The 23,706-nt window shown below is 33.8% G+C and overlaps 10 protein-coding genes across 10 annotated transcripts in view; 5 read left to right on the forward strand and 5 right to left on the reverse strand.

Annotated features, from left to right (window-relative positions):
* The window catches only part of NAEGRDRAFT_73350 (uncharacterized protein), a gene marked incomplete at both ends in the record, with an annotated part of 4,797 nt that extends 3,882 nt beyond the window's left edge, over positions 1–915 (forward strand). Inside the window, 3 exons of the mRNA XM_002671519.1 lie at positions 64–212; positions 260–412; positions 462–915. Of these exons, the coding sequence (XP_002671565.1) occupies positions 64–212; positions 260–412; positions 462–915 (756 nt within the window). The remainder of the gene's footprint in view (positions 1–63; positions 213–259; positions 413–461) is intronic.
* Positions 916–1,249: 334 nt separating this feature from the next.
* Positions 1,250–2,125, reverse strand: NAEGRDRAFT_52794 (uncharacterized protein; the record flags this gene model as incomplete). Its single annotated transcript, XM_002671580.1, has 1 exon — positions 1,250–2,125. One exon carries the CDS (start codon positions 2,123–2,125, stop codon positions 1,250–1,252), a length of 876 nt encoding a protein of 291 aa, XP_002671626.1.
* A 1,794-nt stretch (positions 2,126–3,919) lies between these two features.
* NAEGRDRAFT_73352 (uncharacterized protein) lies at positions 3,920–6,991 on the forward strand (the record flags this gene model as incomplete). The annotated part of the gene is made up of 1 exon (XM_002671520.1): positions 3,920–6,991. One exon carries the CDS (start codon positions 3,920–3,922, stop codon positions 6,989–6,991), a length of 3,072 nt encoding a protein of 1,023 aa, XP_002671566.1.
* Positions 6,992–7,105: 114 nt separating this feature from the next.
* NAEGRDRAFT_81475 (uncharacterized protein) lies at positions 7,106–8,813 on the reverse strand (the record flags this gene model as incomplete). The annotated part of the gene is made up of 2 exons (XM_002671581.1): positions 7,106–8,495; positions 8,542–8,813. 2 exons carry the CDS (start codon positions 8,811–8,813, stop codon positions 7,106–7,108), a joined length of 1,662 nt encoding a protein of 553 aa, XP_002671627.1.
* A 262-nt stretch (positions 8,814–9,075) lies between these two features.
* NAEGRDRAFT_73354 (uncharacterized protein) lies at positions 9,076–10,715 on the forward strand (the record flags this gene model as incomplete). Its single annotated transcript, XM_002671521.1, has 4 exons — positions 9,076–9,110; positions 9,171–9,183; positions 9,242–10,112; positions 10,177–10,715. The coding sequence occupies 4 exons, from the start codon at positions 9,076–9,078 to the stop codon at positions 10,713–10,715; spliced, it is 1,458 nt and encodes a 485-aa protein (XP_002671567.1).
* A 247-nt stretch (positions 10,716–10,962) lies between these two features.
* NAEGRDRAFT_81476 (serine/threonine protein kinase) lies at positions 10,963–16,877 on the forward strand (the record flags this gene model as incomplete). Its single annotated transcript, XM_002671522.1, has 1 exon — positions 10,963–16,877. One exon carries the CDS (start codon positions 10,963–10,965, stop codon positions 16,846–16,848), a length of 5,886 nt encoding a protein of 1,961 aa, XP_002671568.1. The 3' UTR covers positions 16,849–16,877.
* A 96-nt stretch (positions 16,878–16,973) lies between these two features.
* NAEGRDRAFT_73356 (uncharacterized protein) lies at positions 16,974–18,722 on the reverse strand (the record flags this gene model as incomplete). The annotated part of the gene is made up of 1 exon (XM_002671582.1): positions 16,974–18,722. One exon carries the CDS (start codon positions 18,720–18,722, stop codon positions 16,974–16,976), a length of 1,749 nt encoding a protein of 582 aa, XP_002671628.1.
* Positions 18,723–20,382: 1,660 nt separating this feature from the next.
* NAEGRDRAFT_73357 (uncharacterized protein) lies at positions 20,383–20,879 on the reverse strand (the record flags this gene model as incomplete). Its single annotated transcript, XM_002671583.1, has 2 exons — positions 20,383–20,633; positions 20,693–20,879. 2 exons carry the CDS (start codon positions 20,877–20,879, stop codon positions 20,383–20,385), a joined length of 438 nt encoding a protein of 145 aa, XP_002671629.1.
* A 753-nt stretch (positions 20,880–21,632) lies between these two features.
* NAEGRDRAFT_73358 (uncharacterized protein) lies at positions 21,633–22,247 on the forward strand (the record flags this gene model as incomplete). Its single annotated transcript, XM_002671523.1, has 1 exon — positions 21,633–22,247. The coding sequence occupies one exon, from the start codon at positions 21,633–21,635 to the stop codon at positions 22,245–22,247; it is 615 nt and encodes a 204-aa protein (XP_002671569.1).
* Positions 22,248–22,593: 346 nt separating this feature from the next.
* On the reverse strand, positions 22,594–23,022 carry NAEGRDRAFT_73359 (uncharacterized protein; the record flags this gene model as incomplete). Its single annotated transcript, XM_002671584.1, has 1 exon — positions 22,594–23,022. One exon carries the CDS (start codon positions 23,020–23,022, stop codon positions 22,594–22,596), a length of 429 nt encoding a protein of 142 aa, XP_002671630.1.
* Positions 23,023–23,706: the final 684 nt, after the last annotated feature.

The raw sequence follows: 23,706 nt of genomic DNA on the forward strand, positions 1-23,706 counted from the left end.
ATTACCAGATACAAGGGTGCAAAGTACATGGTCTGTTTCATTAAAGATATCACTCCTGAAAAGAAACAAAAAGCTCTATTAGCAGAAGAAAAGAAGAACTCTGAAGCATTATTGAGAAATATTCTACCTGAGGCAGTTGCCAGTAAATTGAAATCAGGAGATACCTTCATTGCTGAAAGATTTACTGATGTGACTTGTTTCTTCTCTGATATGTAAGTAGTTTCATAGTATTTCCATTTTTACTAAGCAATTAAAATAGGGTCGGATTTACAAGTTTATCTTCCAATATGAATCCTTCTGATTTAGTGTTAATGTTGAATGAAATTGTAAATGGTTTTGATGACTTGACTGACAAGTACACTTTAGAAAAGATTAAAACTATTGGAGATGCTTATTTCTGTGTGGGTGGACTGTAAGTATTTAACTGTAAATGATAACCATCTAACTATTTCAATAACCAGTCATAACAACTCTCAATCAGATCACCCTGAACGTGTTCTCAGATTTTCCATCGATTGCCTTGATGTTATCAAGATTCACAATGAAAATCATCCAGATAGCCGTATCAATATCAGATTGGGAATTAACACTGGTAGTGTAGTTGCTGGTGTGATCGGAAAGAAAAAGTTTGCCTACGATTTGTGGGGTGATACAATCAATATGGCTTCCAGAATGGAATCTACCTCACTAGCAGGAAGAATTCACATATCACGATCAACCTATGAACGAGTTCATGATTTAGGTTTGGAATTTGAGGAAAGACAAGTTGAAGTGAAAGGAAAGGGTCTTTGCCAAACCTATCTCTTACTTGCAAAATATCATGCTGATCCGCTTGCTGAATCCTTTGTCAATCATCACTTAATGGACGCTGTTGAACCAATGGATGATGACAATGTCAACCAAGACCATGATTAACAAGTGTAATTACAAAATTGAAATGTTAAATCTCACTAAAAAATGTATTTAATTCTCTCCCTACCACTCTGGTGGTAAATATTCATCAATGAAATTATATATACTTTAGATGTCACTTATATTAAGATACAGAGTGTGCTTACTCTCCAACTTGTATGAAGGAATTGGAATGAAGCTATGACAACAAGAGGAATCAAAACCAAACTGGTAATTTTTCTGGTTGTCTAAATGATTCTCTGACAAGTTGAGAGCAAATTGAAGAATTGTCCCCTAGTTTATTATGCCATTAGCAAGACGACTGAATTAGATATTGTTACACTCACAATAACAGTTTTTATTGAACTCTCTTTGTCATTCTAATCTTTAAATTACCAGGTCTGAAAGTAATTTGTCCAACATAACCAACTGGATCATTGACTTCATCATTCAACAATTCAATTTCATAACTTTGCAACATTCTCGCCAAGACACAACAAGTTTCAACAAGAGAGAACTTGTATCCGATACATTTTCTTATTCCCATGGAGAAAGGAAGCATGGAATAATCAGAGTTTGTTTTCTTCAAGTATTCTTCATCCATGAAACGTTCTGGATCGAAAATATTGGCATTGTTCCAAATTTGGTTATTCTTATTGGAATAGGCGATGAATGAATGGACAATGGAATCTTTTGGAATGAGAATTGGACCAAGATGAGTAGATTTGGAAGCTTCCTTGAATACAGAACCAACTGGTGGATGACATCTCAAAGTTTCCATAATACAGGCATTCAAATATATTAAGGAATTGTAATCTTCTAAGGTTGGAGCTTTTCCATTTGGAAGAATTCTATCAATTTCTTCTCTGATACGTTTTTGAATATCTGGTCTTCTACCAACTTCATAAAAAAACCAAGAAAGTGTATTGGAACTAGTATCAGTTCCAGCAATAAAAAGCACCAATGAATTAGAATAGATTTCTCCTTCAGTTAATTGATTATTAATGAAGTTTTCTCTAATCATGAGTGATAGGACATCATTGGATTGCGTTTCAGATCCATTCTCAATTTCTCTAGTTCTCAAAGCAATAATTTCTTTAACCTTATTAAGGAATTTTTCACGATGAACGTCAACTCCAAAAATCTTCCAAGAGAGATTTCTCAAGAATCTATTCTTGAAGAATATGTTCAAAAGAAAACCAACAAAGAAAATCTTGTCGACAGATTGTTTCATTTCTCTTCCTTTTTTGGTATCTTCACAATTTTCCTTTTCTGGTGGCACAAAAATTGAAAATCCACTTCCAAATACAGCTATTTCACATTGATTTAACTAATAAATACATAAATTTGAAAACTTACATCTTGCCAACACATCCAATGTCAAATTAGTAAATAAATTAGTAGTGTCAACCATCACACCACCTTCCTTTTCAATAACTGGATCCCAAATATACTTGGTAATGATATCAACAACATCAGATGTTTCCTTTGCCATGAATTCCAAGTTATTTGAATTAAAAGCTGGAGAAATGACCTTGTGGTGTTTTTTCCAACTTTCGCTATCAGGAGCAGAAACTAAATGTTGACCGAAAATTTCAGTAATCTCATAAACAACTGAACTTTTTGGGAAGAGAGAAAGCTTTTTGCCATGTAATTCTTTTAGCATTTCTCTATCTGATACATAAATACGATTTCCAAACATGGTAGAAATTCTAAATGTGTTAGTTTCCTTATCTGCTCTTCCCTTGATATAATTTGATAACCAATATTCACATCCAATGTAATGATATGGAGCAAGGATTGGAATGTAGAATGGGGAATTGTCGATAAATTGCCAAACTCCAGGAATGTGCTTTGCTTTCGAATAGTTTTGATAAACCATCCACAAACTAATAAACAAGACAGTTGCCACAAGTGCAGCCACACCAACTACCAATTGAGTAAGAAGTTGAAACAAGGTTTCCATTTCTTTCTATTTTTTTAGATGAAATTTTCATTTTGCAAGAAGAATCCAAAATATTTAAATCGGAATTGATCGGGTTTGAGTGTAGGAATTGTCGGATACATGTTCCGCCACCAATGTCCTCCCAAAATCTCAATCAAAAAATTCAATTTGCGTTCTAAATCATGCATGGATTGAAGTTATTTCCAACAAGAACGTACAACAATAAGAGTTTACCACAGGTATTGTAATTTACTTCCAAATTGGTGGGTGTCCATGCTATGATTTATTTTCCGACTTGGCACTTTAAAAACTGTCAAACACACACCAGTAACCAAGACAACTCCCAATATTTTCTGATGATGATACTTGCTATGAAATACTAATCCTTCATTGACTGGAAATTGATCCTATCCACCTGCACACTCATTTCCAAACAATGGAATAGTATCATATTAAATTATTCGAAATTGGCCATCCATTTTCAGAACAAACGTGAATTTTCAAAAAGTAAATTTTTACACAAACCATCGAACTATGGCTATGAACGCGTGTTAGTAAAAAATCAGGAATTCCCATCCTACAAGAATTGAAAAATGAGAACAAACTTTGAAAATTCACTTGGTTTGGAAGGAGCAATTATAATTGGCCAAATGAAGCAATTGAGCAATTGACTGCTTTGGATATTTCCTATAATAGGATTGGAGATGAAGGTGCAATGCTAATTGGTGGACTGAAGAATTTGATTTCATTGCAAATTTTTGAGAAGAAGATTCGAATAGGTCCTTTTGTGCCAAGTCAATTAGTAAATTGAAACAATTGACTCAACTTTATATTTCAAATAATAGAATTGGAGAAGATAATTGAGGGAACAATTTAGACAATTACTTTCCTGGAATTCTTACCATTTGAGTTGGGTTTAGAATAGGAAACATTAGTTTCGAATAAATTTATTGGAAATAATGTTAAAATTGTAAAATATCAATTCAATACTCTGTCAATATCATTGTAATCCCCGTTACACCGGCCTTTTCAAAAGTGAACAAGGAAAAAAGCCACAAGAACACTTTCCATCACCAAAAAAAAATGACATCTGTCAACACAAATGTCTTGCCTGATCATTCTCTTCTAGATTTTAAATCACAGCTTGAATATATAGATGAGCCTCCGTACAGCATTAACAATTCACATATTCTCCAATATTTACAATGCAAGGATTCGAATAACAATATTGGAAACATTGAAAATAATCAACAACAACAACAACAAAAACAGCGACATTCCCTCCTCTCCTCATCATCACTCATCGATCATGAAAACATTCACATTTTAGACTTTTTAAATTTTGCAACACTTTCGATTGATTTAAACAAACGAGCACAAATTTCACAACAAATTTTGGAAGATTTGGAAAATATCGAATCAACATTATCATCAACAACACTTCCAACTACAAATTCCATAGCCACTCCTCCTCCAAATTCCAATTCCTCCTCTACATCATCATCTTCCTCTCCTCTACATTCGTATATTTTTGCCTATGCAACATTATTGCAATGCTCTACGAAAGTATCTATCAATCACAATGAACAAGTTGTTTACTTGTTGAATAGAGCAGAATATAAATTGAGAAATGCCATTACTTCATGTGAAATGAATAGAGAGTTGGCTTTGGATTTTGTTTTGCAAGCCGAGTTGCATTTTCTATTGGCAAGAGTTTTATTCGAATTGTCATTTCCTAGATCTGATGAATTGGAAAAGGAATCTGCAGTGATGGCTGCCATGTCTCAGCCAATTGGTATGAAAACTGCAACATCAAGCACTACTAGTTCACAGTCAATTAGTACTTCATCTCCAATTCAGATTGGTTCAAATAATTCTCCAAAGGAAACCTTCTCTGCTCCTGGAGTAATTGGTAGTTATTATGGAACTAGTGTGGGAATGAGTCATTCATTATCTTCTGATAATTTCATGGCTCTTTCTTTGGATTCTCCATTGAGAAATTCGAGTTATGGATCACCTAATAGTAATAGTCATCCAAATTTAAAGCAAGGAAGTGGCTCACCATCATTTAGTCCTCGAGGAAATACTTCACAGAAAGCAGCTCAACAAGCACAACAGCAAGTTGATAGCATTTTCCAGGATATTTGTCTTCATATGGATTCTGCCATTAAATTCTTTGAAAAATCAACAGTGAAGAGGAAGAAGAAAGTGGATCAGGAATCAGAAGAGAATACTCCAGTGGATATTGTTCAGGAATCAAAGAGAGCCTACATGAATATGTATTTTGGGGATGTTCTCACACAGTGGAGTGTTAGAAGAAAACAGAGATGGGCTGCCTTGTGTTCCAGAGCACAGGAAAAGTACAATATCAGTATCAAAATTTGCATTGACAAGATACTGCCAAGTTTAAATCGAGAAAAGACCATTTGTATTAATACTAGAGGAGTGGAACAGTTCACTGATAATCAATGCATTTATTCTGCTCTCCATCATCAATGCTTGTACAAATATTCTGTATTATTACTTTATTGGGTTAGAAGAAAACGAGAACACACTACCATTTACTCTGGTGATGCTAATTCAGGAGATGTTAATTTGGCAAGTTTCGACTATGATTCAACAATGGTTGCTGTGGATTCTATTGGAGAAATTGAAGCCACGTATTCAGAGATTCGACCAAATGCCTTAACTGATGCTTCATCACCATCAGGATCAACTCCTGAAACTTCTCAAAAAGGAAATGTTCCTCGACATGCTCAATCCATTTTCAAAAATTCAGTAGCCACCGATGCAGAAAAACTGTGTAAGGCATGTGTGAAATTGTGGGAATGTGTTTGTGAGTTGGAGGAACGCAAATCAAAAGCTTTCCAGGCCATTCCAGAGCATACCATTAATCCTCATTATTATTTCAGACTTTCCAATTCTATTTATGAATATGCCTTACTCTTGATACCAACTGCATCCATTCTCTCTTTCAATGATTACTTGGAGACCTATGACAATTTGGAAGGAGAACGTTCAAGAACTACCTCTCGTTCTGAAGTTCTATCTAGTAGTTTATCGTGGCATGATATGTTTTTTAAAGATAGAATGCTCAATGATAAGAAGGATCTTCTCAGAGAAAATAATAGAAAAGTTATTTCGGATCAATCCTCCAAAACTGTCATTCTCGATGAGAATAATAAGGATGATTTGAGATTGAGATATAGTTTAATTTACTCTGATCAAATTGGTGAGATTAACATTAGAACTATCTTAACAAGAGAAGCTCTGATGGAAAAAGCCATCGAAGCAATTGACAAGTGTATTTCACTGACAACGAAAACCAATACTGATCTTTTAATGTTTCACAGTCAACTCTACTTTGAAATGGGAGCACTGAAAACAACCAGCATAACCTCTTCGAGCGAATCACACATGGTTAACACAATCAAACAACATGATAAGAAAAAGACCCAAAAATCAGAAGTGGAAAATCTATCTGAAAGTATGATTGACGAGAATAGACAGAGAATGCTGAAGGAAGTTGATGAACTGTTCACAGTGTCTATTGTTTCATTGAACAAGGTTTTGGAAGCAAAACCAAGCCACATGGTTGCAATGGCAGTACTCGGAGAAGTTTACTTCTTCTGGTCTCGATCAAAATTTGGAAAGGAATCGGACAAACACATTCAAAATGCTATTGAAATTTGGACTCGTCTATTGAACTTCCCTCAACTCACTCTTCCTTACAATATTACATTGGATCACATCTCCAAAATGATTTCATTTGCTTTGGAAATTAGAAAGGGAATTATCATTTGTGATGGAATGGGCCTCAAACAAGGAAAATTGAGAAAGAGTTGGACTGAAAGATACTTCCTTCTTACCATTGAATATTTTGGATATTTCCAAATCAAAACAACCAAATCTTTGAAAAAGAAAAAGATGAAGAATACCATCCCATCTGATACCATCGATTATGTAAAACAAAACACAGATGACAAATTCACATCCAACAAGAATTATCCCTTCTGTTTGGAGGTTGTTTGTAAGAAGAGAACTTTCTATGTTTGCTACAGTTCACAAGAAGAATTGGATAGGTGGGATGCTGCCTTTGAATATGTCATTCTCATGAATCAAATCATGTCTGGGGCCAATTCAAACTTTAAATAAATGAACGTTACTTATGCCGCCATTTCAAACGTTTAAAAAAAATCAAAATGTTTTAAAAAATAATTCAAAAAAATTTAATACAACACATTTGATGAATCACGATTTTTTTATTTATTATTGCTTTTTAATCTTCTTGAATGCCTTCTTGGCCTTCTTATTGGCTTCCTTAGCCTTCTTTTGAGACTTTTTGGATTTGAAGATTTTAGCCTTCTCGGTTGCTTTCTTTGCTCTTCTGGCAAGTCTACGAGCTTGTCTAAAAACACGACGAGCCATACGGTCAATCTTCTTCTCAGATTTGGATCTCTTGAATTGGGCAATCTTCTTTACTCTCTTCAAGAACTTCTTCAAGAATTTAACCCTCTTGGATTTGTTGTTCTTCTTGGCCTTCTTGATTACCTTCTTCAAGTGCTTGTACACCTTTTTGGCTTGCTTCTTGAGCTTTCTGATGGCACGTCTGGCTGCTCTCTTTGCTTTTCTGGCTCTTCTTCTTGAAGACTTGGATCCAGACTTGGTTGCTTTGAATGCTTTCTTTGCCTTCTTGATTGCTCTCTTGGCCTTTCTTTGGTAACGTCTGAGCTTTCTGACACACTTTGGAGTTCTTCTCTTTTTGCCACCCTTCTTTGAAGATGATTTGCCACCCTTTCTGAAAGAACCCTTCTTGAGCTTTCTTTGAATCTTTCTCAAGAGTCTCTTTTCCTTTCTGACCTTCTTTTCAGACTTTCTTACCCTCTTGGCCATCTTTTTGACCTTCTTGAAAGCTTTTCTGGCACATTTAGCTTTGACCTTTCTTGCCTTCTTGAATGCCTTCTTTGCAGCCTTCTTGAGTTTCTTGGTCTTGTTTTCTTCCTGCTTGATGATAGACTTGACCTTCTTGATTGCCTTCTTACCCTTCTTCTTGATTGTCTTTTTCAATTCCTTCTTTTCAGCAGATTGGACCTTCTTGATTGTTTTACCAATTTGAGCACCAATCTTTTCTCCAGATTGAATAGTATCCTTGACACAAGCATTCCAAGCAACTGGATGCTTCTTTTCATTCAAACCAGCCTTCTTACAAACCTTCTTGGCTGCTTCCTTTCTCTTTGGAGTTTCTTTCTTGAGTTTGACAGTACGAGTGAGTTTTCTTTGTAAATGATTGTGGAGAATACCAGTGGCAGTCTTTTTAGATTCATTAACATTGAGACACAAACCAGAAGTGAATGAAAGAGGTTGAGGAGCATCAACAACAACTGAAATGTATCCAACAGAACCCAATTGTGCTTGCCAAGCTTGATTACGATACCAAGACATTGTCAACTTGGCACCATTGGATGCAGTAGCAATAGCAGTTTGGGCATTGACTCTATTGACAGAACCAGAACCAATCTTTTTGGTTTCACCAACAGCAAGAGGAGCTTGAACACCATCAATATAGAAAACATCAGCATTGACATCATATTCAAAGACCTTAGAACCCAATTTTACAGCAACATTGGAATTGACAGAGGCAGCTGCCCACTTTGAAGTTCTTTAAAACAAGATGTAAGTTAATTCTAATTTTCATAATAAATTACCTTATATGTACAATGAATTCATCATCATTACTTTGAGCAAGGATATAATCACCAAGTCCCATAAAGTCAAATCTTTTACTATCAAAGCTCAACATATGAGGATCGCCCAAAGCTTCGCATTTCTTGTAGGTCAATTGAGCTACTTGTCTTTGAACAACCTTGAGTGGTTTAGCTTTAATCACTTTGCTTAATGCATGAACATCCACAAGTACAAATGCCAACAGGCAAGTAATACCTAGAGCTAGATAGAGAAGGCTCTTCAAGCTTTTCATTTTTTTAATTGTTGTTTATTGTAGGGAGGTGAAATTAATGACCTTTTATTGATTTGGAAATAAGGTCTTGTGATTGGGCGCCTGTTATTGTAGATTTTCTTGGATGAGAAGAATACACTCTGTTGTATATAATCAAAAGTTGATGAAATATTATGAGGAGTGGAAATCTCGTCCATCATTCGAAATCAATTTCATTCTTGAATAATACAAAGACTATTAATAATTTACTTTTATAATTGGATTTGATTTCACTTTCAAAAAAATGAGAAATTTTGGTGTTTTAACAATTGGAACAAGGTAAATCTCAATCTTTACCAATTATTATGAAAATAATATTAAATATTAAATATTTAATAGAGGTGATTTTCAGGTAGGTTGTTGATTGATTTAAATTTTGATGTGAGTGATATATATTATTCACATCATAGCCAATGTTTGCATTTGCTTTGGAATTACAACAACAACTTGTTGATGATCAAGTCTATTTAATTGCCAGCGAAATTTATCGGAATAATTATGAATCTATTCTTCAACAATCAAACAAGTTGGCTGCGAGATTACAATTCAGAGGATTAAGTGGAAATCCAAAGGAAACAATGCAAGATCCGAGAACGCAACAAGCATTGAAAACTGGTGATTATGCAACTTTGATGGCTTTAACAGCTCGTCCAGGACAAATTCTAATGGAAAAGAGTACAAACGACATGTTTGAATTGGTAAAGGAAATCAAGTTTGATGGATTAATCACTTGTTCGATGGGAATGCCAATTATTTGGATGTTGAGTGAGAAGTATGAGATACCAATTGCTTACTTGGGATTAGTTCCAGAGGCTCCAACAAGTGATTTTCCATTCTGTGTAATTTCACCAGTCTCTCTTGGTAGCCCAGAGAAGAACTTGGCTTCCTACGATTCAGTCTATAAGGGATCAGCTGCCAGAAGTGAGGAAATGATAAACAATCAACGAATGAGCCTTGGTTTGGAAAAATTGAAAGGAAAGGATTGGTTGTCTTTGAAGGAGGATCATGACATGCCAATTTGTTATGCCTTTTCAAAGATGGCATTTGGAGGAAAGACACCAAATGGTTACAGGGATAATATTAATTTGATTGGATATTTGGAATTGAAATTGGAAAATGAAAAATTAGAGTCTGAAATTGAAGAATTTGTAAAGGATGGAAAGGAAAAGCCAATATTTCTATCATTTGGATCTATGCCTGCACCAGATCCTTTCCAATTATTTGAACTCACCCATCATGTTCTCTCTGTAAACGCTAATAGGAGAGTAATCTTATCCTGTGGTATGTAGTAGTTAGGATTATGCTCAAAATTATGACTATGGCAACTTGTAATAATGCATTACAGGATGGACTGAAATGGATCAGGTATTGAAAGATTTAAATGAACGTAAATTTGAACATAATCAAGACAAATTTTCAAATGAAGAATCTGGAAAATATACAAACTTAATCCAACAATTGAAACAATTCATGCAAGAGGACAGATTATTAATCATCAAGGAAGCTCCATACTATCTCCTCTTTCCAAAATGCTCTTGTATTGCTCATCACTGTGGAGCTGGTACAACTGGAACAGCACTCATTGCTGGTATTCCTCAAATTCCACTTCCTGTTTTTATGGATCAACCATTCTGGGCTCAAAGAATGCATGATTTGGGAGTTGCCTCTCCTCCCATTCCATTCAAGGACATTACCAATGAGAAGATTAATTCCTCCATTGAATTTGTATTGGAAAGTGATGAAAGTCAAAGAATCAAAGAAAGGGCCTCCGAAATTAAGAATCAAATTGCTAAGGAGGATGTAAATCCTCTCTCCCGATCCGTCGATTGCATACTTGATTCCCTCTTAGGAGACAAACCATTCATTGTACCCAAGCTTCTTTAATTGCAATCATGGACCAAAATTATCATGAAGATTTTGGAGGGTTACAAAAAAAAAATAACTCAACAACCTTAATATCATCATGCCACAACAGGCTTCAAGAATAAAGAAGATACTCTTTCCAATGAAGCATGAAGCTGATATAAATTATTGAAGGATTTAAACATTAATTCGAGAATTCATGCAATAACAGATTATTAATCATAATTGTAGACAATCATCAAATCTCATCAAATGTCATGGAAAAAAAATGTCCACACTAATTCATCAAGACGTGTTGGACTATCTTGCCCAACACTACTCTTCTCCATCAAGCAAAGAACAACTAATTGCTACGGGTACTTATGGAGCAGTTTACAAAATATTGAAAAATAATAATTATATTGCTTTGAAAATTATGAGACATTCTGTGGGATTTAATATTAATGAAGCCCTCGGAGAGGCTGTTAAAATGGCCAAATACAAACACAAGAGACATATTGTTAGGATTGATGAGGTTTTCATTGTGAATGAATGTAAATCTGGATTATATTTGTGTATTGAGATGGAATTTTGTGAATTTGGAACATTGAGTACAATATTTAGAGATTCTAAACCCTCTGAACAAGTATTATGTACAATTTTGAAACAAATATGTCTAGCATTGAAGGAAATTCAAGAAGGAGATTCAATTGTTCATAATGATATCAAGGCAAATAACATTTTAGTGAGGAGTTTTGATGGTGGGATGAATATAGATGTGGCATTGACTGATTTTGGGTTGTCTTTTTCAGTGGATGGACAAAATCATGATATAATGTCTCTGTATCCACCACCTGAGGAAGTCGCATCTTTTGGAAGTGATATTTTTACATTAGGAGCATGCATGTACAAATTAATGATTGACAAGTCAACTGTTTTTAGATACGGAAATTTCAATTTTGCAAATCTATGTCAAGATACTAAATTTGAGGAGACAATAATAAGGGATTTGTGTGAAATTGGTCAGTATAGTCAACGATTGGCCACAATTATTATTTCCATGATGAATAAGGAGGTCAGTGCTCGACCAAATATTGATACCTTATTGAATTGGCTGGAAACTTTAGATGAATCCAGCGAAAGCGTTAAAAATGAGCAAGAGGAATATATTTTGAGCTATCACCATCAAAATTCGAATAACGAGGAATGTGAGATAGCAAGTGATTTTGATAAGAAGAGACGATTTATGATGGAAACCGTAATTAGATTAACTGGTGCTCAACACGAGATCAGATTAGAAACTCAATACTTTCTGAAAAGAGAATTTAAAAATATAGATGACTCTACATTATTGGAATACCAACGAAAAATCAATGATTTACTTCCACTCGAACAATTAGTTGATAAGACAATTTATCAGAGAAATAGAACAACGAATGCAAAGTTTAATATCCAATTTGCTGCTCACAAAGCAGCGGAAGAATTTGCAGTGGTCAGTAAGATGTTGGAAAGCTTTCATCAATATTTATTGTCACTAAAACGGTATGGAGAAAAGGCACTTGAATGGGTAGAGAAAATTCAAAAACTAGAAGATTACTATTCTTCATATGCCACGAAATTGAGAACTATCACAAGTGACTTTGAGTTTTATCAATTGACAACGGATAAGGCAATACTAATGAGTGAAATGATTGAAGGTTTTTTCTCAATTTCACAAGATATGGCTCTACGCATACTCAGTTTGAATGAAAGAGGAGAATCCTCTAACAGTCGACAAACCGAAAGTAATCATCGAGTTCGATTCTTGCCTGAAAAGGGAGAACCTGAAATTTATTTTAAACCCTTTACTTCATATCCTCCACTTTCACCCTCTCGCGAATTTGCTCTCAATTGTCTCTATCACAAAATTCAAATTGAAACTACTTTTACTGGACTAATCGTTATTGATAACGTGAAAAAGATGAATTCGTATTGGGAACATCCATTCTTTGTTCAAATATCTCAAGCTATTGAAGGATATTCAGGTATATCACTTGTTAGAAATAAGCTACCATTGTGTACGAACCATTTCTCACAACAAGTTATTGGAGCACTCATCACAAGTCCATCCGATGGAAAATTTGATAATTTTATTATGAAAAAACTGAGTAATGAAAAGTATGGCCTTATTTCAATAGATAATGACGAGATATTCAGACCTTCTGTTCTGAAAAACAAGTACTATAATGTTAAATCTTTCCTTTTTTTATTGAAAGAAATGAATAATTCAGTGGATTCTGAATATAGAATATATTTAGACTCACTTATTCCTGAAATGATTTTACTAGAATGGACTCACGAACTTGCTCGACAGGAAGACAAGTACAAACGACTGTGGAATGATCTCGAATTTATGAAATGTAAATTCGATTCGATAATTTGGGAAGATTTTGATTTGTCCTTTTCCTCTTTCAGTGAATCAACTGCAACAACAATCATGCAAATGTTGAAAAAGATTCAGAATTTGTTGAAAGAAAACAAGCACTCAACCCTGAAAGATTTATTCTCCTCCTGTTATCCATTACATAGTAAGGTGTATGAGGAAGTGTCATCTCAATACGAATCTCTCGATGACCAATACTATGCAGTTCATAACTATCAAGAGGAATTCACAACCACTTCTGGAGGATCAGACGAGTGCTATTACTTTTACGAGCATGATAGAATGAATGTTTCTGGATGGTCGTTATTCCATGAGTATATTTTAAGCCAAGTTCGATTGATGATTAATTATGAAGATGCTGTACTGCAATTCCATTCCTTGTTATTCATGAAGAATAAGCTGTCATTAACAAACGTTCTTGTTTCACTTTCAATAATGATTAATGACAAGTTAGTGTTTATTAGAGATGTCAAAACGGCTTGTAATATTTATGCAATTGGATTGAAAGAGACGTATGCCAATTTTTTAAAAGAATGGAAATCAAAATTTCAACCATTTTTGGAAAACAATCCAGACCTAAAATGGGCATGCAAACTTGAGGATTATTTTCCAAGAGTAGATTATGATAATGATGACAAGAGATTTCCGTACAAGTTTGGAGAGATGAGAGGAGCCTTCATGGGTAAAAGATATTTATCAAAAGAAATGGAAAGAGCTCTCTTCAATAATGGAGAATTCATGAAAGATAACACTTTGACAGGCAGGTCATCTGTGAACAAATATCCTGCCAAAAATCCAATATTCTTCTTTAAAAAATGTCCAGAAATGCCAGTATTTGAACATGCATCCACATTGTTCATGAGAATAATGGGACTTACTGGTATTCCTCGATGTGAATTTGTAATATTTAGCTCCCACAAGGAGAGATTCCCAATTTTAATATCTGAGGCAGTTAATGGATTATTAGTGTTGGATTTATGGAATGCTGGAGCAGAAATTGGTGGATTGGATAGATTTAATACTGGATTATTAATTGTTTGCTCAATGCTTCTCAATCCAGAAGATCAAAAGGAAGACAATTTCATTTTGGCCGGAAATCAATTAGTACCAATCGATAATGAGCATGTTTTTCTCCCTGGATCAGTTCTCTCCAAGACTGTTCTCAAAGTTATTCCGCAATTACAAACTAAGAGTTTGATATTTTGTGTGAATGAAATGAAAAAATCATTGCATAGAAACTTGGTTCAACAAATAATCTCTATGAATGTAGATCAATTTCTTCAACAATGGATGGGTGAATTAGTGGTTGTGAATGATAAGTATAGTTCTCTATTCACAAAAGAAGAATCGGATAATCTTTGGGAAAATAAGGAAGTGACCGTGAGATTAGTTTTCAGTCCCATCTTTATTGAAAACCTTTTCAGAAAATTTCATTTACTTCAAAAGCTACTTGTTTCATATTCAAAAATTACTCCAGTTGAGTTGTTATGTAAATTAGAACCCTATGTAGGAGAAATTTACAGAGATAGTTTTGTGGAAAAGTCTGTTAAGCGCAGATTCATGCTTGTCACTGATACACTTTACAAAAAGAAAAAGATTGACAATTCTAGAATTTCTGTTCACTCTAGCAAGCAAATAATGGAAATTATCAACATTGATAGTGCAACAATCAAGTCAGAATCAGAGAAATTTAACAAAGGACCTACAAATTCATTGGAACAATTGAAAATTTTACAATCGAATCATTCACACAAGAATCAAGAAATAATTCCTGCAGGAAAGACCATGTCTACAAAAGATCAAGAACAATATATTAAGAAAGTATTCACAACAACATCCCCTGTACAATTGGTGGCATTGAATTCGAACATTCTCAATTCACAACACATTTCCAATCATTTTTTTATTGAGAAATTACCACTTATTACCTCACTTGATTTGAGAGGATGTAAAAATTTACAAGAGGAATCATTATTCATTTTACAAAAGTATTGTGTGAATGTTGAGTATTTAAATATAAGTGAATGGAAGTTGAAAATATTTGGTCATTTCACTAGAATTGAAAGATTTGTCTTTTCGAATGACATTATTGAAACAGATATCAATATTCCAATATTTCCCTATTTACAAATTTTGATACTAGACAATATTCCAACTTTGAAGAGTATTACTCTTTCGCTACCTTCACTCATTAGTTTCCAAGCTGTAGATGCAGATGCTCGATTGTCACTATTTGCCTCTAATTTGAGACATATCAAGATTTCATGTGTTCCTAAATTAATTAATTATCTACTGACATTTCAAAAAGATCTAAAGCTAGAAGGTGGAATAGAACTTTCAATGGATAATTATGTAGACAGTATGTCAAAATTGGTTGTTGATGATCATTTAAATTTGTCAAAAGTATTTTTGGAAGAAGAATCCTTTCCACTATTCTATCTGACCATTACTTGTATGAAATTTCGTTCGTTGAAAACTCTTTCGATAGAAGGACGAAAATTATCACAACACAGTATTATAATAATTTCTCAAATGAAGAATTTGACCTCCCTTAATGTTTCCAATACTCAAATTGATGACCCAATGACACAAATAATTAGTACCATGTCAAATATCGAAAATTTAAGCGTGTCATATAATCAAATTGGAGACGATGGTATTGAATACCTTGTTTCTATGAAAAATTTACAACGGTTGGATGTTAGAGGAAATTTATATGGATCTAAGGGAAGTGAAATCCTAACTTCTCATAAGGAACGCATTCAAATATTCATGAATGCCAGAATTATCCAAGCAGACCAAATCACCATAATGGAGCAAGTAATGAAAAAAAATGATCGAAAATGCTTTCAAGGAATGTATCAAGACAAAATGGTTCTTATTGAAATGATTGACCAAACAAATAACTTTGAACATTATAAGCAACAAGATCTATGGCTTAGTTTGGATCATCCAAACATTTCTAGACTAATTGGAAGTGTTAAATTGAATGATAGTGAATTATATATAACAGATCTTGCAAACTACAATCTAAAAGAAGTAATATCCTCTATTTCTTTGAGCCAAAAACTCGAATATCTCATAGATATTGCAAAAGGTATGAATTATTTGCACTCTTTGAACCCTCCAGTCGCATTCAGAGATTTAAGGTTATCGAATATAATCATATCTGAGAATGAAGATTGTGCCAAAATTTATGGATTTGATTTGGCCACCAATGTCCAAAAGCACATGTCAATATTAGTAGGAAGCTATGTGTATATTGCACCAGAAGTGTTGAAATTGGATGATTATAGTGAAAAGTGTGATGTGTACAGTTTTGCAATTTTGCTTTGGGAAGTAGTGATGGGTATTCCTACGTTTGACAGTTATGAACCAATCAAACAATTCTTGAAAAGAAACTCTAAATATGTGAAAATGACAATCAATATTGAACAACCAACGACCTCACTTGAAATTTTGAAAAGAAAACCTCCCTGTATTCCCTTCCTATTGGATTCTGACTATGCCAAGTATAGTATAACTCATCTTGACAGTCCACCAAGAAAGTATGTGTTTATTCCAGAATTATTGGATCGATTTGTGAAAGAGTTCATGTTTAGTCAAGTAGAAGAATATCCAGAAAATCTTGAAACAATCAAGAACGTTGTGTATGGCTTATCTGTATTAGCTACTCGGTGTTGGGAAAATAATTCTAATATCAGACCTTCTTTTAGAGAAATTTTGGAAAATCTTACTAATCTTCATTTATGAAACTGATAAATAAATGAAGTTATGTCAAACACTCACTGAACTTGTAATTGGATAGACAATCGACTTTGAGTCAAATTAAAATAATTTCAAAGAGTAATAATTGAACTAGCCATCGTGTTTCAAAATCAAAATTTTATTTCGAAATATTGTGGCCAGATTTCTTTCAATACAACAATCATTCCATTATCCTCGTTTACTCCAACAAGAGCTTTGTCAAAGTATTGTCTTGCCTTGTCCAAATCTTTTAAATAGAAATAGGCTTCTCCCAAATTAAACAATGAAAGATGGTGATTTGGATCCATTTCAAGAATTTTCTCACTCTCTCTAATTGCACCTTCATAATCCTTTTCAGCAATTAAACAATCTGCTATATTACTTAAATCCTCCAATTCCTTGCTTTCATTGTAACTTTCCATGTGAAAAAGTCTTGCCATTCCATAATTTCCCTGTTGATAAAAATATTCTGGAATATCTTTCAAAATTTTGGGATAAAACTTTTTGGCTTCCTTTGCAAACTCTAAAATAAGATTTTCATTTCCCTTTTTCATGTGTGAAAAGGTTGAAATAAGATAGTAGATACCCATTAAATGTTCTTTTGGAAAGATTGGTTGAGGTGTCTCTAAAAGCACTTTGAATTTTTCACATTCCCTAAGAGCATCATCAAATCTATCAAAATAGAAATGTATTGCACTCAAACTAGCGGTATATTGTAAAGTTCCTTCAATAGATGATGCTGGTGGTGGATGACTTTCAATATCTGCAGTGATATCTCCAAAAACCTTGAGATAGGTTTTGGTACTTTCCATAAATTCAGGATAAGCTCCAACAATCATGCAAAGATATCGATACATGCCATGATTTTCCAAAAGGGTTTTGGGATTAGCTGTATAATAATTATCCATGCATTCAATTGCTTTTTTGTAATCCTTTCTTTTCAAAAAGTATTGTTTCATGGTTCTGTGTAAATTTACATATTCTTCAAGAGTTTTCTCATCCATTCTAGTTTCCTTCTTTTCGAATTCCTTGACTAACTCATAGGTCTTTAGCATGAGGTCATGATTATTCTTCTTTTCGAAAGAATCTAACATGAGAATTAGGGGTTCGTATTTTGATGAGCTCAATAAAAGAGCTCGATCCAAATCCTTTTGTCCACGATCCATCATGTTATACTTGGTAACCAATAAATTACCTCTTCTGCATAACAATTCGGCCAAATTATCAGCTTCCACACTTCCAATCTCAACAGGACCATTCGATTCAATGGATTTAATCCCTTCAGTTGCAATAAATATAGCCTTTTCGAATAAATTCAATTCAAAATACAGTGAATAAAGAGTAGCATAATAGAAAAATGGAATTTGAACTGAATCATTCGAAACAATGTTAAATAATCTTTCAAAATACTCTGTAGCTCTCTTAACATTATAATTCTCCTTTCTAGTATATAACCAATACAACTTTTCCAATAAAATTGGTAACAGATCGTTTGGTGGTCGATCCATCTCAACAACCTTCTCTAACCCGACACAAGCACTTTTCCAATCACTCAACTCTTCATAACATTTTGATCTTTCAACAAGAGCATCCACTAAATCAGGATTTAATTCAAGAATATCATTCAATTCTTCAATCCTCTTCCGTTTCATCATTTTCACTTCATCATTATTTTCATCATTCCGATCATGATGAGAATTATTTAATAATGGAAAATTAGAAAATCGTAATGGAGAAATCAAATTGCTGAAATTTCTACAACTACCACCATATGAAAGTAGTGTTTTTTCATAGGAGATTAATGATGTGAATGATTTGAATGAAAGTAAAGATGCTGATCGTTTCGGAAAAAAGTAATTCAAGCGTTTGATTTGTTGCATTTTTTTTTCTATTTTACAATAAAATTGATTTTGATTAAAAATCGAAAGCAAAATTATAAATTAAGGAAACAATTTCATAAATTAAGCTAAACTTGAAAAATATTGTAAACGAACTTGAGTTCAGAGTTCCTCTTACAATGAAAAGAAAAAATCAACAGAAAAAAAAAATGGAAAAAAGTGATGATCAGCCAAACCTACATGATGATGATTTGCTGTTGGATAACCTTTCTTGGTTCGTTCGGATTGGCCAACATTTTCATTCCTTCCCTTTTAATAGAATTAATTTAATCAATCATGATTCGGATATGACAACAAACAATTCGAATCAAGAAAATCCTCCATCAATTATATATGATGAATTTGCAATTGTAGTTCCAAATAATATCGATTATTCTCATATATTCATTTGCTGATGATGAAAAGATGATGAATAGGTTATTATTTGTTTACTGGTGAAATATTTAGCTCAATTGTTGGACTTTTTGAAACCAATGGTAGAGGATTTTATTATGATTCAGATTTTAAAACATTAACTATTCAATCCTTGACTGAAAGATTTGTTTCATGTCGGATGAATGGGAAATCAACAAGTAATAAGGTTATAATAGTGGGATTTGGAATCACGCCTCAAAGTAAGAGGTTGTTTGTCACTGTTAATGGAATTTTGACAACAATTCAACGACCTGGATTTGAAATTACTGATCTGGCGAATGAAAATACGAAAGGATTTAGTTTTCTTACGCTGGATGCAAGAAAATTGTCAACCAAGTTGCCCTATTTTAAATTATTCAAACGTAAGAGAGAAGATTGGATGTTTTCCATTCAGAAAAACCTTTCATACTTTGAGTTGAAGGGTTTGAACACTACTGATCTCAATACTTTTAAAGGAATTACACAGAATACGATAAAATCATTGCAGGTTGAGTATGAAATCTTTGCTACTCGAGATAGTTGTAAAGAAACAAGTCAAAAGATACTTGGTGGTTAACTTGTCATTGACTCAAATAATTCCACAACTTTATCAACAAATGCAGGTGAAATATTTGGAGGATTGATATGTGAAGATGCATTCTTTAATATAGTTTCATATTTGGATGGATTTGATGTAATGAAGATTTCACATCTGAACAAATTTCACTTTAATCTGATAACACTAGGATCTTTTCAGAACTTATTCGAAATTTCCTTACAAGATAATACCAGACGTTCTATGAACAATGCTTGGAAACAAATTATTCTAAATAGATGGACTAAATTCCAAGTATTCAACGAGAACCAAAACTTTTTCAAAATTTTTAAGCGCCGTTTTGTAAGGGTTGACAATAGAAATCGAAACCTGATTACTGTGGATGGTTGTGTACGATTGGAAAAGAATTGTCCAATTGTGTTAAATTTTGCTTCCAGAAGGACGGTTCTTTGCGGTGTTTGTAATAAGACAGTTTATCAAACAACAGACCTCGGTCAATTGATCAAGTATGCAAAGGAAGGTCATTGTGTTTCATATAGCGATCCTGCCATTGAGCTTATTGGTCCTTATAACAGAAATAGGGCACAAGGTTGCTTTATTATCTGATTCAACATATGGATCTAAAGTTAGAACTAATTGAATATGCTCGCCAAAAGGATTCCTTATCTACTCCAAAGTTAATGTACAAATAATTTATTGTTTCTTTCTTCTTCCTTCTGAGGTTGGTTCAACAAAATTGATAGCAATTCCATTTTCCTTGTATTCGTCTAAATGCTCCAAGAATTCCTGCTCTATTTCTTGAGAAAACACTTCATAAACTTCATTCTTCTTGAAGAGAATCAAATCTCCCAAAGTATAATCCTGTCCACTCACCAAATCATTATCAATTATTCCGATCAGATATTTGGCTGAAACCTTCAAAACCTTAACCCAAAATCTCTCCTCTCCATCACATATGTAAATATAAAATCAGTATAAAAAATTGATCAATTAACAACAAAACCTATCTTTACCAGACTTCCCTTTTGTATGGAATTTAATTCTTCTCTTGATGGTGCGCCGAATGTATCGGGATGGCGCCTAGCAATTTGTTGAGCATTATTGAGTGGAGGCTGATAAATCTTCTTTCCGTTTTGTGTGATGGTTTTTGTCTTTTTGGAGGATGAAACTCTGTTTGCCTTTACTTTCATTTTTTTTTAGTCTGGAATAAAGTGGAAGTTTTTGGCGGTTGATTTTTCAAAATCATTAAATTATTTGTTAAATTTCCATAGAACGGTAGAATTTGTAAAGGAAATAAATCTGGAAAATTTTGAATTAGTAATTTATTCGTCGGTACTTGATTGAATCGTTTTTATTTATATTCATCATGAATGCCTTTATATTTCATATTTTATGATTGTACATGGCTACGGCCATATCACGATGAATGCACCTCATCCCGTCCGATTTGAGAAGTTAAGCATCGTCGAGCCACATCAGTACTGAGGTTGGAGACAACTTGGGAACCTGTGGTGCTGTAGTCTTTTTGCAGATTGCCTTTGTGATATCACTTTAGTTGGGAGCTTGTTTTTATTGATATTGCAATAATGTTACATTAATGAATTTCATTTTTGCGTATATTCTCAACTCTAGCTGAACCTGAAAAACAAGCCAACTCACAATAACATAACACCTTTGGCGTCGTAATATTCAATGACCGTTATACAACAAGATTCCCAAAATGAACAATTTTCTAATGACTACCGTCCCCATTACGCTTATTACTGTTTACCCCTCAAAAACACAACCTCCCTTATTACCTTAAATACAGAATTTACAACAATGCGACCTCGCATCGAACAGTAAAACAAATTCTCATCACGCAGCACAATGTGCTTCTTGTCGCAAGTAAACAACACAAAAAAAAACAACTCAACAAGAACTAGAAACGCAACATTAAGAAAATGGGCTCTATGCTTTCCTTGTTACCTGCTTCATCGTTTCGTATAACTCCAGTGTTATACGCCTTTTCCTTCTCATCAATTGCCTTCTTTGTGAAATATGTTGTTCAGGAGGTCATGATGGTCTTGATGAGTAAGGAGAGAGATCAAGAACCTCATCTATTTGAAGATATTAGGAGAACCAATTTGGATGACATTCCAAAGGATTGGAATAATAAGCGATCAACCTATGAAAGGTTGAGAAGAATCAAGAAGGAAGATTTTGAAACATTGGTCATGTTCTTCTTTATTGTGGTTCCATTCTTGATTTTCACAGATGGTGGAGTCAATTCGAATTATACATACGGTGCCACTGGTGCTCAATGGAGTGATCTCTCCATTGTCAACTCTGTATTTGGATGCACTCTCATTCTGATCTTTCCAGTGTTGAGATTAATTTCAACAGCCCTCACATTCTTCGTCTCAAAGACTGTAGTTCAGAATGTAATGAGAATTATGACAATGGCTTACTTTGCCTTATTCATCTTGTACTCTTTCATTATGATCTTTGTTTTCAATTATATTCCTGGTGTTGGTAATAATGGTGGAGGTGGTGGTGGAAATACCCCAAAGTACTAAATAAATAGAAAGTAGTTATTGTATTCTGGAGATCTTCTTCATCAGATTCTTCTCTGAACTAATTCACAATTTATTAAAAACAATATTACTTTGTATTTGATTTGTGGAAGGAGCATACGAAAAGTAAATAACAGCTTCATTTGCATCAGTGGACGCTCCGTTCTCATTGGTAATTATTGAACTAGTATTTGGTTGATATCCGGATACATAAGGAGTGGCAATTTTCTGAGTTGTTTGATCGACTATTGAAAATGTTTCTTCAATTACTGGATTAGAAATTAATGTTGTGGATGCAGTTTTGCTTTCTAATGGAAAAGTTGAAGTTTCACCATTTTCAGGAGTTGTTTCAATACCTGTCTTTTGCATTTTCCAACACTTCCAAAGGAATTTCTGCATTTTCTGTTACATCAACATGAGTATCTGTTGTTGCAATATGATTAGTGGTTTTACCAGTCGTGAAATTTCCTTTAAAACTAAAATCCAAACTTGGATCATTTTTCCAATAATAGTAAATACCAAGAGCTACCAAACCAACACCAAACCAAATTATTGAACTTATTACAAGTGCAACGAATGTAAACATAATTCCAAACTTGTAAGGTGTATACTCATTAGTAGTTGCAAACTGAACCACATTCAAAGGATTATAATAACAAGTTGAGGACGAATTGACTGGCCAAGCTGCCAAATACTCCTCCACACATCCATAATCATATTTACATTCCTTCTTCATACTGGAAATAACCGTAGCATTTTCCACTGTTAAATATTCCATTGTAATTGTTGGATTCCAACATTCTTTACAGGACAATGTACACAACCTATCACTCACACTACTACAGCATCGACAATTACATGAGTGAGAGGTGAACTTTCCATTGGAACAACTTTTACAGGTATCACAACATCTACCACAACAATGATATCCATCGCAGCAATCTTTGGTTGAGTTGATTGGGAGGGTAATAGATAATGAATCACATGTGGTGCCACCCCCACAACTGGAGCAATAGGTGCAATCTTTGAAACAGCATTTGAAAGAGAGGATTTTTGAGTTTCGAACAGTGCATGTGATTGGAAGAAAGGTTTCTTTTACAATAATTTCTGGATAGGTCACTCACACCAATCCAAACTACAAAGAAGACACAGCACCAGCAGCCTGCACATATGAATTGACTTTGAATAATAGCTTTTCTTTTCATTGCAGGATTAGTTGTGAGATTCGTCTATTTTTTTGATGAATACTTGAAAACAAATTGAGCTCACAGATTTTAAATATGGAATTTATTTTGGTAGCCAGTTCACCAAATGAGCGCTCCTTTTACAAACAACCTTAAAGTTTAATTAACCATGTCCAATTAAAATGATTGGCATGTAACTTTCAAGTTTCGTTCAAAAGGTAATTCAAAAAACATTTCCCAAAACGATTCATAATCTACAAATACTGCAAAAGAAGAAA

Source organism: Naegleria gruberi, assembly GCF_000004985.1.
Source record: "Naegleria gruberi genomic scaffold NAEGRscaffold_60, whole genome shotgun sequence".
In the NCBI taxonomy this organism is placed as follows: Eukaryota; Heterolobosea; class Eutetramitea; order Acrasida; family Naegleriidae; genus Naegleria; species Naegleria gruberi.